The 13,504-nt window shown below is 43.2% G+C and overlaps 2 protein-coding genes and 1 long non-coding RNA gene across 5 annotated transcripts in view; 1 reads left to right on the forward strand and 2 right to left on the reverse strand.

The window, feature by feature from the left end:
- LOC125915975 (zinc finger protein 420) overlaps positions 1 to 13,504 on the reverse strand; it is a 421,195-nt gene that overhangs the window by 337,997 nt on the left and 69,694 nt on the right. The gene's annotated exons all lie outside the window — the stretch shown is intronic.
- On the reverse strand, positions 3,131 to 11,062 carry LOC125916011 (uncharacterized). Of its 2 annotated transcripts, none has more exons than XR_007455814.1 (3): positions 10,979 to 11,062; positions 3,472 to 3,788; positions 3,131 to 3,363 (listed from the first exon to the last, which is right to left on the reverse strand). It is a non-coding gene; the product is annotated as an uncharacterized LOC125916011 (long non-coding RNA). The 2 variants fall into 2 exon arrangements; XR_007455813.1 differs by having other exon boundaries at positions 3,132 to 3,363; positions 3,461 to 3,788.
- The window catches only part of LOC125915979 (zinc finger protein 568), a 158,324-nt gene continuing 156,158 nt past the window's right edge, over positions 11,339 to 13,504 (forward strand). For both annotated transcript variants that reach the window (XM_049622103.1, XM_049622102.1), the window contains exons 1-2: positions 11,339 to 11,419; positions 12,616 to 12,757. Coding sequence is in view for 1 of the 2 variants with exons in the window: in XM_049622102.1 (XP_049478059.1) it covers positions 12,717 to 12,757 (41 nt within the window). In the remaining variant the exon portion in view is untranslated. The remainder of the gene's footprint in view (positions 11,420 to 12,615; positions 12,758 to 13,504) is intronic.

The following is a 13,504-nucleotide window of genomic DNA, read 5'->3' on the forward strand; positions in this document are numbered from 1 at the left end:
TTTCTTTTCTCCTGGTTTTTGTGTTGTTATTGAACTCCTAGAAGAGATTTCATTTCCTGTCCAGCCTGAGCATTTCTCTTCTGTGACTGAATCTATGTCCCTACCTCCCCTGCCCCTACCAAGGAACTGTCTTTGAGAATAATTCACATCAAACAAAATGCCCTGCCTTTCCATTTGGTGTCTGACAACATTTGGCAGATGTCCTTGGAGGTGGTTTGCTGCTGTCACCAGAACCTCAAACACTGGAGGGGATGGAACCCAGAAAGCCTCTGAGGAAACTATGAGTGAAAAATCACTGGGGACTAGAAGAAACCGCTTCTTTTTCCTCAGGGTTCTCTAGAGAACTGCTAGAAGCCTTTTGTGGGTATCAGCACCATGGAGGTGCTGATGTCCCGACATGCAGGATTCCAGTCAGTGGTGGCCTCTAGTGGTGTATGCCTGAACTGAGACTCAGACACAGCCCCGATCCAAGTCCACACTCCAGGCAGGCACCTTACCCTCAAGCTCTCCTGAACCAGAGTCAGCTCTAAGACTCACACATAGTGTCTTGCCCCAAAACAAAGTCAGGCAGGCCAATCTCCAAACATACGTCATTCTTTGTATGGTGTTGGATTCTTTCTCTCTTCAAAAACCACTGTCTCTCACCCCAAACACTGCACCCCCAGACACAGCCAACCGCCACACTGGACTGTATTCCTGACTGAAACAAGCGGCTCCAACCAGGCCCAGTCTGTCAACCGGGGTCTGGAGAGGACATCAAAGGTACCAACCAGGCCTACTTTTCCTCCTCCACAAAATACTGTCTCCCATCACAGTTCGAGACTTTCCCTCCAGGAGGAGGAAAAATCCTTGTAAAGACAAAGGGCCATGAAAGACTTGCTAAATAAATGTGGCCACACTAGGTGGCCACATAGGGATTGGGAAACCCACTGGACAGGCAAATCCCGTTCCCTTCTCTGGACCTCAGCCTTCAAGTAGGCCAAGCTATTGTTTCCAGGGGCACTGGTCTTGGGACTAGAGAATAAGAAAGGTATCAGGAGACTAGATGCCCCAGACTACAGGAATTCAGACCAAGCCCTCCTCTGAGGCGACAGATACGAGGCAGAGGGACAGGAGCTCCACAGGACTTGCCAGCTTTGTCAAAGGGAGGCTGGCTGTTCCTGACACTGAGGTCAAGAATATGTCAGGAGGATAGCCACTGAAGAAAGAGCCTGGATTCTGGAAGACCTATGGGAAGCATTATTGCCCTTTCTCTCCTCCTCTATGGTCCATGTTATATTCCAGGGAGTTCACTTTTCCTTCTGCTATGTCCACTTGTTCTTAAACCTGTCTGCTCAGGCCATTTCTTTTGTTGTTTTCAGTTGTGAGCATCTTTTTCTCATTTCCTTGGTTTATTTTCTTGTTTTTAAACTCATAAAAGAGATTCCATTCCCTGTCCAGTTGACCACTCCTTTTCTGTGTCTTTCACTTATGACTGACTTTATATTTGTACTTCCCCTGTATCAGTAAACTGTCTTTCACTCAGAATTTCATTCAAACATAATTCACTCAAACAAAGCACACTGCTACTCCTTTAAGTGTATGATGATTTTTTACAAACATAGAGGTGGAGTGCTGCCATAATGGAAGCTCCAACACAGGGAAGGGGCAGAACCCGGAAAGCCTTTCAGGTAACTCTTTGCAAAAGCCACAGAGCCAGGAAGAAAACATTTCTTTCCCATTGTGTTCCTTTCCACAGTGGTTATAACCACTTCATCCCCCAACCACCATTGTCAGGGCGCACAACCCCTGACACAATTTTTTGAAGTTAGTAGCCCACATGTCCAATAGCGGTATAAATCTCAGCTAGGAGTCCATCTCAGCTAGAATCAAAGTGCGGACATCAGGCTGTTAGGCAAGCTATCCATACTGTATCTTTCCATGAAGCACATCAGGCTGTCATTGCCCAGAAACCAACTCAGGTGGGGAAACTTCAACTCATACTTTGTCCTCACTACAATTTTAACTATCTTGTCTCCATAAAGCCCTGCCTCTTAATCCAAACTAACCATCAAAAGCCATCAATGGGACTTGGCAAAGCAAAATCCTGGTCATATCACACCTGAGAAAAGCAGGTCCTACCTTGCCTAATTTTTGAAACCAGGTCACTGGAGAAGATGGAGGATAAATTCTCAACTGGTTCCATATAGTCTTCAATTCTTCCTCCACTAAATACTGTCCAGTATCATGGCTTTCCCACTTCTCTCCAAGAGGAAGAAAACTCTTGTACAGGCAGAAAGCTGAGGAGGATTTTTTTAAGTGAAGAGGTTGATAATAGGCAAGTGGGAGAGGGACACTATGTAGGGTCTTCCATCAGGAACCCTTAGTGACAGACAGCACCTTGTACTCTGGGAGAAGGTAAGCCCTGAGAATCTTATCTGGCAGAGTGTGCCTGGGGAAGGAAAAGGCATGTCTGTGATAAAAACCAGAGAACTCTTGGAAAACCAGAAAGCACCTGGAGCATCTTCTTTCTTCCAGGAAGACAAACACTCTATTTTTCAGCAACTGCCTTTTAAGTTTACAGAACTATGCCTTCCTGTTTGGAGAGGTTCTCAAGGAATTCAGACCAAGGCCTCCTGTGGCCCCCTCCATTAGTTTGTACATTCAGGGCAAAGGGAGAATGGTACCAGATAGCTGACCTATCTTTTAAAGGAAAGTCCAGCCAGTCCCTGTCACATGGGGCAAGACTCTCCCAGGAGGACAACTATTTTGGAAAGAGCCCTGGCTCCAGGAAGGCCTCTTGGAGGATTTGCTCCTGTGGAAGAAGTAAGGTGCCTGCTAGCCCACCCATATTTACATCCAAGTCAGGAGGTAGCACCCTCAATAGCCAGGTCCAGTTATCTGAAAGGAATTGGGGTAAGGAATTGGTGATATAAGACAGGGCAGGTGCAGCATTTCCAGGAAAGTGCTCTAAGAGGCATGCCCCCCCTCAGTAGAAGTTTTAGAATTGGCACCCACCAAGGTGCCCAAGTCAGGAGATAGCACTCTCCATGACCAGTCCCAAGTACAGCTAAAAGAGGTGGGGTGGTTTCACTATTTCTAGGAATGTGCTCAAAGAGTCGGTAACCCCTGGAGTTTGAGGCCAGGATTGGGGTCCTTTTTCAATGTCTGAAGGAGGTACTGGTCTCACAATACCTATGAGTGTCTATTTACAATAGACACTATCACTTAGGGACTTGGACCTTCATATCCCTGCCCCCAACCTACCAGCCACATTCCCTCCATACCAGTCTGAAGAGGTGGCAAGGGGAGCCTAGGATGTGCGGTAGGATCCTTGTCTCAAGTCTTCATTGAATGTGTGAATGTGATTGTCCCTGAAGGAGTCTGCCAGAGATATGAATGAATGAATGAATGAATGAATAAATAAAGCAAAACAAAACAAAACAAAAACAAAGAATATAAACATAACAAGAATACTCACTGTCAACTCACTTTCATATTATAGAAGAGGTACAACAATAGGCCATGTACAGTCTTTATAACATCTCACAAGCCCTCTTGCTCTAAAGGGAACCACATAACTAATTGTAGATATTTTGAGAACAGGAACTTCATGATGGTACAACATTATAAACTGAGCTGCAGATCTTAATGGAAATTCTGCCATTTTCCCACTAATGTCTTTTTTTCTGATCCAGGATCCACTTTACATTCAGTTGTTATTTCTCCTTAGCCTTTGCCACCTTCCATGTTTTCTCAATCTTTTCTTGTCTTTGAGGATCCTGATGCATGTTTATTTTGTGTAAGTCCTAGGAAGAAACAAAATCAAAATGAAATTCATAGAATTCTGTTATCATTGAAATCATTTTTTCTCATCAACATATATGTTTCTTCTGGGATATATGCTATTGTTATAAATTTCTCTGTTGATATTTTCTTTGTACAAAATAACTTTTGGTTTCACTATGCTTTACATACAATGGGATCATTCATTCTTAGCTCTTGGCCTTTTCATTCCTGTTGTCTAGTGATGTTATCTGCATTCTATTTTTCTTTCACTTTAAAATGATATCCAATTGCTTATCTCTTTGCTTTTTCTTAGTGAAATGGTTGCTCCTTTGAAAGCCCTTTTTTTTCTCTGGAAGGTTCTACGGTTTTGTTTTTTACTTTCATCAAATCTTCTCTTATGGTGATATCTACATGGCTCAGTTGGTTAAGCATCCAACTTGGCTCAGGTCATGATCTTATGGTTTGTGAGTTCAAGCCTGGTGTTGATCTTTGTGCTGACAGCTCAGAGCCTGGAGCCTGCTCTGGATTCTGTGTCTCCCTCTTTCTGCCCCTCCCCTGCTCACAATCTGTCTCATGCTAAACTAAAGCAACATCGATAGTCCAAAACTACTCTGTTTAGATGGATCTGCTTACACAGTTGACCCTTGAACAATATGGGGGTGTTAGGGGTGCTGACCCCCCCATCAGAGTTGAAAATCTGGATATAACTTAATTCCCCAAAACTTAACTACTAATGGTATACCATTGACTGAAAGCCTTAACAATAACATAAACAGTCAAACAACACATATTTTGTATATGTATTATATACTATATTTTTAGAATAAAGTAAGCTAGAGAAAAGAAAATGTTATTACGACAATTATAACGAAGAGAAAATACATTTGCAGTACTTCACTGTGTTTATCGGAAAAAAAATCCACAGATCAGTGGACCATGCAGTCAAACATACTCTGTTCAAGGGTCAACCATACTGTCTACTGGGTTGTTTTTTTTTTTAATGTTTATTCATTTTTGAGAGCGAGAGAGAGACAGAGCATAAGCAGGAGACGTGCAGAGAGAGGGATACACAGAATCCAAAGCAGACTCCAGGCTCTGAGCTGTCAGCACACAGTCCAATACAGGTTTGAACCCACGGACCGTGAGATAATGACCTGAGCTGAATTCAGATGCTTAACCGACTGAGCCACCCAGGCACCCCTCTACTCTTTCTGCTAGGTCTCGCTCATGTGGTTCTGTTCCCTTGCATGACTTGTTATCTATGACAGCTTGCTGGTCATTATCCCTAAAAAGTTATTTGTGGAGGCAGAAGCATAAGGTTGGTATGCCCACCTGCAGTGTGGACTCTCATTCATCTTGCCAGGTATTAGCCAGCCCAACTCAAATCAAATTTGAGGTTCCTTAATTGATTTAGGTTGTGAGTCCATAATTTCCCACATCTAGTAAACTTGAAAAGAAAGAAAAATAGAACTTTGCCCCAGGAAAAGCAAATGAGGATTGCTGGGAATGGATCCTAATCATTGGTATTTTTTAAGTTTCTGAGTGACTTTAAGATTTAGCTAGAATTCAGAAGCACTGTACTTAAGAGAAAGGCAGAGTATAGGGGCCAAGTTGTAAAAGAAGAACATCTTTAGATTTAAACATTATATCTAAACATGATCTTCAGTCATGGTCCCTCATACATGGCACTGACCATAAGCTAAAGATAAGAATTTACAGTTTTTTCTTTTTTTCACAAAAATATTTACAAAAACAGAGAGAAAAGATTAATCACTATGTACTCATTATCAAGATTTAAGTTCTCAGTATTTTGCCAATTTTGCATTAAGAAAAGTTATTTTAAAAAACTAGGAAATAAGGAAACATTACTATGTCATCCTGTGTGACTCTTCAAAGTCATACCAGAGCATGGTCCAAAAACCCACCCAAGGTTGGGACACCTGGCTGGCTCCGTCAGTTAAGCGTCTGAATTCGGCTCAGGTCATGATCTCACTGCTGGTGAGTTGGAGTCCCATGTCAGGCTCTGTGCTAACAGCTCAGAGCCTGGAGCCTGCTTTGGATTCTGTGTCCCCATCTCTCTCTGCCCCTTCCCAACTCATGCTCGCTCACGCTCTCTGTCTCTCTCTCTCTAAAAAATAAACATTAAAAAAAAATTTTTTTTTTAAATAAAAGTTGACCCAAGGTCTAATAAGCCATTCTAGTGAAGGTTTTCTAAGTTCAGCACTGTTCACATTTTTGGCCAGATAATCCTTTGTTGTGGAAGGTTGTCTTCTGCATTGTAGAATGGTTGGGGGCATCCATCCCTGGCTTTTACCCACCATGTGCTAGTTGCATTCTGCCCATCCTTCCCCTCCCACCCCCCCAGATGGTGACAACCAAAACTGTCTCCAGACATTGCCAAATGTACCCTGGGGATTAAAATTGCACAGTTTGAGGGTGCCTGGGTGGCTCAGTAGGTTAAGCGTCTGACTTTGGCTCACGTCATGATCTCACAGTTGGTGGGTTTGAGCCCCATGTTGGGCTTTGTGCTGACAGCTCAGGGCCTGGAGCCCGCTTCGGATTCTGTGTCTCCCTCTCTCTCTGCCCATCCCCCGCTCATGTTCTGTCTCTCTCTCTCTCTCAAAAATAAATAAAAATGTTTTAAAAAATTAAAAAAAAAAATAAAATTGCACCAGTTTGAGATCCTACTACTCTAGTGTAATACAGGTGTGATTGGCTTTTTACTAATTAGGACTCAGACTATGCATATGCATAGCTAGGTATTCACTTGCAAAAAATTGATGCATTTCATCTATTAGTCTATTACAGATGCAAATTGATTTTTTACAGAAAAGATAACCTTAAAGGTTTGGTTTTTATTGCCCTGTAGGACATGAAATAGTTTTGTATGTAAATTTGCAATCTTATTCCAAGAGTCTTTCTTCCACTAACTTGGCTCCAGCAGAGCAATGATTGTTCCATCATGCAGGACAAGAGGAAAATGCTAATAATCCTCTCTGATCTGAAAGAAAAATCTCACAAGTTTAAGGACGTCTTTAAGAAATCCAAAGACATCAATTATAGTATTTTTACCACAGCATCAGTTATCTATTGCTGTATAACAAATTACTCCCAAACTCAACAGCTTAAAACAAACATTTAGTATCTCACACGGTTTCTGAAAGTCAACAATACGGGAGCTGCTGGTTAGAGTGCTGAGTCTCTCATGCAGTTGCAGTCAATCTGTTATTGGCAAGGCCTGCAGCATGTCAAGGTTTGACCAGGGCTGCAGGATCTGCTCCCAAGATGACCCACTTGGATGGGGAGGTATCAGTTCCTCCCTGGCTGTTGGCAGATTTCAGTTCCTTGCTACCTGGGCCTCTACATAGGCTGTGTCAGCGTCCTCATGACATGACAACTAACTTCTCCCAGAGTAAATTATTTGAGAGAGAGCAAGAGAGAGAGAGAGAGAGAGAAGAGAGCGAGTGAGCACACCTTGAAGACAGAAGAGGTATCATTTATAACTTAATCTTAGCAGTGGTGTGCCATCACTTCTACTGTATTTTATTAGCCTCCTAGACCAGCCCTGGTCCAATGTGGAAGGGGACTACACAAAGGTGTTAATGGCAACAGGTAGCCATTTTGGGGGTCAGCTGTTACACCAGTTAGTATGATGACCAATTGGAATTATGTTTTTTTAAAAAGCTATTTTCATAAGACAAGGTAACCATTCCTAAAGATTCCAATGTCTATGATATGTAGAGCACTGCTTTGGGTGCTATGAAATGAATGCTGTCAGTATGATGCAGGCAGGCTGGGTCTGAGGACTCAGGACGGTTCCACAGGACCAGCCAAGAGGGTCCTTGGCTTTATGCAGGAGAGAAATCTAATGAGAGCTGGAGAAAGTGAAGACAGAGTTTACTGAAAAGTGTGAGTGACAGAGAATAGGAGACAGAGTGTCTGGGAGACTCAGGAAGGAAAAGAGAATGAGTCTCATCATCACTTGTGGTTAAGTGTTTATATTGGAAAGGGGTTTAGAGTACTCAGTTTCTTTCAGGAATCCAGGGTAGGGTCCAATCAAAGGCAAGAGTTTGATGAACAATAGGTGTTATTCTGAAAATCACCAATGGTAGGGGGTGTTGATGCCAGGGTCAGCAGAGGTTTGTTTGAAGCTATGTCCTGGAACATGTTTGGGATCTGGCTCTTATTGGATATCATCAGGTGTTTGGGGCGCAGGACAAAACTCAGAGAATGATTAGCTTTCTTGCTTCCCCCTTGAAGTGGGAACATAGCCTCTTTGGCTTATTCACAGGCAAAATATAGAACCTGAGTAAACAGGGGTGCCTGGGTGGCTCAGTCGGCTAACCAGTCTGATTCTGGATTTCAGCTCAGGTCATAATCTGAGATTGGGCTCCATGCTGACAGCACAGGGTCTGTTGGGATTTTCTCTCCTCTCTCTCTGCTTGGTTCTCTCTCTCTCTCTCTCTCTTTCTCTCTCAAAATAAATAAATAAATAAACATTAAAAAGAAAAGAAGAGGTACCTGGGTGGCTTAGTCTGTTAAGTGTCTGACTTCAGCTCAAGTCATGATCCTGCAGTTCGTGAGTTCAAATCCCACATCGGTCTCTGCACTGGCAGTGCAGAGCCTGCTTGGGATTCTCTCTCTCTGCCTCTCTCTTGCTTGCACTCTCTCTCTCTCAAAGTAAATAAATAAACTTAAGAAGAAGAAGAAGATGATTAGTAAATGGGGCCTAACAGAAACTCTGCCTACACATTCTGCATACAGTTCCTACAGACTCTGCCTGAGACCTTGCCCATGAGACAGGCTAGAAGTGCTACAGTTTTAAGGCCCTTGTAGTAGCACCCAAAAATGAGGACTGAGAAATGATGTACAAATATCTCAGCTTCAGTGGCCCTTGAACGAGACAACTTGTATCTACACTGTCTTCCAGAGTTCCCCACAGCACTGAGCTCCCATTGTTCACAGGGATAATCCCCTCGTTGATACACTCTGTATTGGGTTCCACTCCTCCTTTGTCACTTCCCTAGCCCCTACCTGCCAAAAAAACTGCCCACATTCACATCCTTGTCTCAGGTCAGCATCCGGGGCAGGCCACTGTTAGAAAGAAAACCACAAGTCCCAAATCGTGTCATTTATCTAAGCCTCCAAACCAGGGCTTACTACTACCTAACTTAATTGTAGTTTCAACCTCCCGTAGAAACGTAAGTCTTAATTGATGAAGGAGCATGAGGCAGGCTGAAGGATAAAGTACAAGCTAGCACCCCCACCCCCACCCCCACCCTAGGTGGGATCTGTGTGATATTCCTTGGACACTCCTGGTTCACCCAAGAACAAAGGAAATATTCCTTGGACACTCCTGGTTCACCCAAGAACAAAGGAAGGGGTTTAAGTGCTTGCCATGGTAATGGGGGAAACTAAGGCGAATGAAAAATTAAATTCTCTTTCTGCTTACAGCCCATTGACAAGTCCTTGAGACAGGCAGAGTGACCTCCCTCTATGAGCTCAGCTGCCTCAAGGATGACTCTTTTCTGGGGGCAAAAGAGATCCCGGCTTAACATTGTCCACTTCCTTTATCTCAACTGACCCAGGATATATGCTGGCAATCATGCTCCAAGTTTATGGTCCCCGATATGCATCTGAAGGGTCTCATGACTTAGGTTTTATTAAACAGTGATAAATGATGTTTCCCTAGCAACAGTTAGCCCCTCAAGGTCCTGGAAACCTTGCTTCCAAAATCCCTTAGAGACATACTCTATCCCTGACCTCCTCCCAACCTGAGGTTATATAATGAGTTACTTGTCACAACCCCTGTACAGCTCTTTGTGCCCATGGGTCCTGTCCCATGCTTTAATAAAATCACTTTTTTGCACCAAAGATGTCTTCAAGAATTCTTTCTTGGCCCTCGGGTCCAGACCCCACCATCACCCCAAAGCTTCATCATTAACCAGTATATCAGGAATTTTCTGATTAGCACCAATGAGGTAAACTGTTACTTGGGCCCTCTCCATCCCCCTAAAATGAAATTATGTTAGTTAGGGATTAGCTCATCAGGGACCACAGTGAGAAATTAAATAAACTATCCTGTTTCTCAGCATGTTTGTTTTTCAGCTTTATGAGTCCTTGAGAACTTCCTTGTTCCTAGAAACCCACCAAAGTTATTCAATTGAGCAGATGTGTGGGAACAAAAAAAAAATCATAAATGTTCCTGGGAAATTGGAGTTAAGCAAACCCCTGTTAAGTTATGCTTGAACAATTTTTATAAAGGTTTTCTCAGTTCCTGTGACCACTTCTTAATTGCAAGAATAGCCTACCAAAAGGTTGCCCGCTAGCAGTATAAATTGGTCCTGAAGTTTGTGTTAGAGACAGAACTTTGTGGACTATCTCTGTCTCCGTACTACCTGCAAATAGTAAAATCCATTTGCTCAAACCGAAAGACATGGGTCAATCGTTTGGCTGATGCACCCAAGCTAGGTGCCCTTTGTGTTCAGTGACAAACCTGGTGATCCATATGGGTCAGTTATCCACCTTAAAAAGACTCCTTGCTCTTCCACCTAAAGGAAGGTGACCTTGCCTGGAACAATACTTTCTTTTGCTAATAACTTTCTTGCCCCTTTCCCACATCGCCCCATCTTCCTATAAAAGCTTTCCATTTTGTACAACTTCGGGGAGCTCCTTTTGACTTGCTAGATGGGATGTGGCCTGATTCATGAATCGTTCAATAAACTCAGCTAGATGTTCAAATTTACTCACCTGAATTTTTATTTTGTAACACTACTTAAGACAAAGTCCCTGTATATCTGGCCCAGCATTAACACAAGGCAGGGAATTATGTCTCTTTAAATTTTTTTTATTTCCTATGGGATCTCTCATATCAGCAGCAAAAACATAGAGTGCTAAAAGTCTTAATTATCATTTATTTAAAATAGTTGAAATCCTAAAAAAAAAAAAAAAAAAGTCCCTGCTTCCAACATTTTCTTTCGGTAAGAGCCAATAGCTTCTTACTCGCCCTCTCCCATGGCTCCGCTCTCACCGGAGTTCTCGACCCTTCCTCCGGTGGCCTCAGTGTCCCCAAGGGAAGAGCTTCTTAGCTGCTCTCCAACTCCAAGAGCCGTTCGAAGAGAAGTTTCACCTTTTTGGGGGGAGCTCCTCCTATAAGGCGGCCCCGCCCATTACACGTAAGAAACAGTATAAATGTACGAGGCCATCTTACCTCAGCGCCTGCCCTGCTGGAGACAAAGAAAGCTCAGCTTCGCCTCCATATTGGTCACAGCCGGTTTGGGCTTCTGAGATGCTAAAAGCAGCCGGGACGTCTGTGTTTGCAGCCCCAGGAGCACTTGTTTCTCCCAGCCCTAAAACAGCTTAACCCTCTGGTCTAACAAAGGGCCTAATCACTACTGTACGGCACAGATTTAAACATGGCTGCCTCCAACAAGGTGTCAAGAGGGAGCGGCCATCAGGCCTTCTGTTAAAGTTCAGGAACCCAGAATCCTGTTCGCTTGGAAGGTTGCCAGGTGGAGGCCGACAGCCTCAAAGTCGCGACTGAGTCTGCGCACTGGCCACTCGGGATGGGAAGAGATTATACTGCGGTGAGGCGGCGTGGTACGAAGATCAATTTCGGGTTATGGGCGCGGATCCAGGAAAAATGGGAAAGGTCAGTATGAGAAACAGTCAAAATTAAAGACTTCTGTAGGATAGTGATCGGACGACTACGGTGGCCCTTATGGGTCAGTCATGGGTGCCCGTAAGGGTCAGTGACGAGCTTACTGAAGAGGTTAAGTGATTGGACTTGTGAACCTCGTGGGGGTCTGTGGGGCGGGAGGAGGTTTGTAGGAGTCAGTGGCAGTGTCTGTGAAGATGGATTAGAAGTATGTGGGAATCAATAAAGGAGGGTTCTCGATTTCTTGATTGGCACAGTGAGTGGGGATCAGTTTACAGTGGTCTTTAGGGGTCTGGAGCCAAGTGGGTGCTTCAAAAACATTTATTTGAACAGCATTAGAGCGCAATGATCAGCAGCCTGAGAGGGTCCGTGATTGGAGGTTCTGAGTTCTGTTTGGGTACCTGGAAGTGATGATTGTGGAAACTTTGAGGTTAACTGATGAGAAGGGTTAATGGGGACCAAGGTTTAGAGAAATGCTTTCGGCCATCAGTGATTGACACTTCCTTTAGATCATCGATGGGAGGAATCTGAGGGTATTAGTGATTGAACTTTTGTAAATCAAGGAATGGAGAACATACGGATCAGTGGGGGGTCAGCGAATGGGACTGTCAGTAATTGTGGGGGGGAGGTGGGTCTGTTGGGGTCAGCGATTGATATTCAGTCAGTGGGGTATCATTGGAGATCAGTGTGGGTTCGTGATTGGTGATCTGTGTAATTCTCTGTTGGGCAATCAGAATGGATCAGTGAGCTTTGTAGTCACTGGCTAGCGGTCTCTGATGGTCATTTTTGGACATCCGGGAATATCAGTGACTACAAGATCCTTTGTTGTAGATTGGGGCGCCATATATGTCTGTGATTAGGAAGCTTAATGGATGTTAAGAAGGATTGGGAAATTTAGAGGTTGGGGATGGGAGAGTTAAGGATTTGAGTCTGCAGTCCTGCATAATGGGAGCACACTTCACCCCTGTGACTCTCTCCAGCTGATGAGCAGTCAGTTCAGTTCAGTCTCTCCCAAAAGCCCACATCAAAACTCTGAAACCTCCTTCCCCTTTTTATTGTCCCAGCGTTAAAGATAGTGCTTTCAAAGGACCAAGTGTTAAACTTATCTAAAGTAATATGTTATTAAAGATGTGTCTTCTATTGCTTTTGCCAAGCATTTAGTGCATATTTCTTTTAATGTTTCCTTTAAGGTCCTTTCTGGCAACAGTAATGATGTATCTGTCTGTGACAGCATCCCAAGAATGAGTCTGGTTTCTGGAAATCTATTCTGACTCCATGGCAGCTAGGATGGATGTGTCTTTGCCTGTGGTTAAAAAACAAAGAATTTACTGAGTAAGTATCTAAACTGATCTTGTAAAAGATTTTGCCAAAGGAACAAACTTTGAGAGTGTTTGGAAAATACTTTTATCTAGGCTTAACTTAAAAATGTTGTTAACACACACATACCAAAAAAAAAAGTAATTATGTGAGGTGATGGAAGTGTTAACACTATTGTGGCAATTATTTTGCAATATATACATATATCAAGTCATGGCATTGTACACTTTACAACATTTTTTTTTTTTTTATTTTTATTTTTTTTTTTGGACAGAGAGAGACAGAGCATGAACGGGGGAGGGGCAGAGAGAGAGGGAGACACAGAATCGGAAACAGGCTCCAGGCTCCGAGCCATCAGCCCAGAGCCTGACGTGGGGCTCGAACTCACGGACCGCGAGATCGTGACCTGGCTGAAGTCGGACGCTTAACCGACTGCGGCATTGTACACTTTAAACTTCTACAATATTATATGTCCCATACCTCAGTAAGGTTGAGGAAAAAACAAAAATAAATAAATAAATAATATAAGGAAAAGAAACTGGATCTGGAAGTTACTGTGTTCTAAGAATCTTCTTGCCTTGTTCTGTATTTTTTAGGCATGACACATTTGACCTCCTTGAATCTGTTCCTTATAATATCCTGGCAGAATAATTCAGTAAAGATAAAACCACAAAATCAAAACTTGAAGCTATTTTTAGAAACTGCTCTTCATTGAAATTAAAGTCAAACTAATGCTAATTAAGATGGGCCAAGATAAGATTA

Source organism: Panthera uncia (genome assembly GCF_023721935.1).
Source record: "Panthera uncia isolate 11264 chromosome E2 unlocalized genomic scaffold, Puncia_PCG_1.0 HiC_scaffold_19, whole genome shotgun sequence".
Classification (NCBI taxonomy): Eukaryota; Metazoa; Chordata; class Mammalia; order Carnivora; family Felidae; genus Panthera; species Panthera uncia.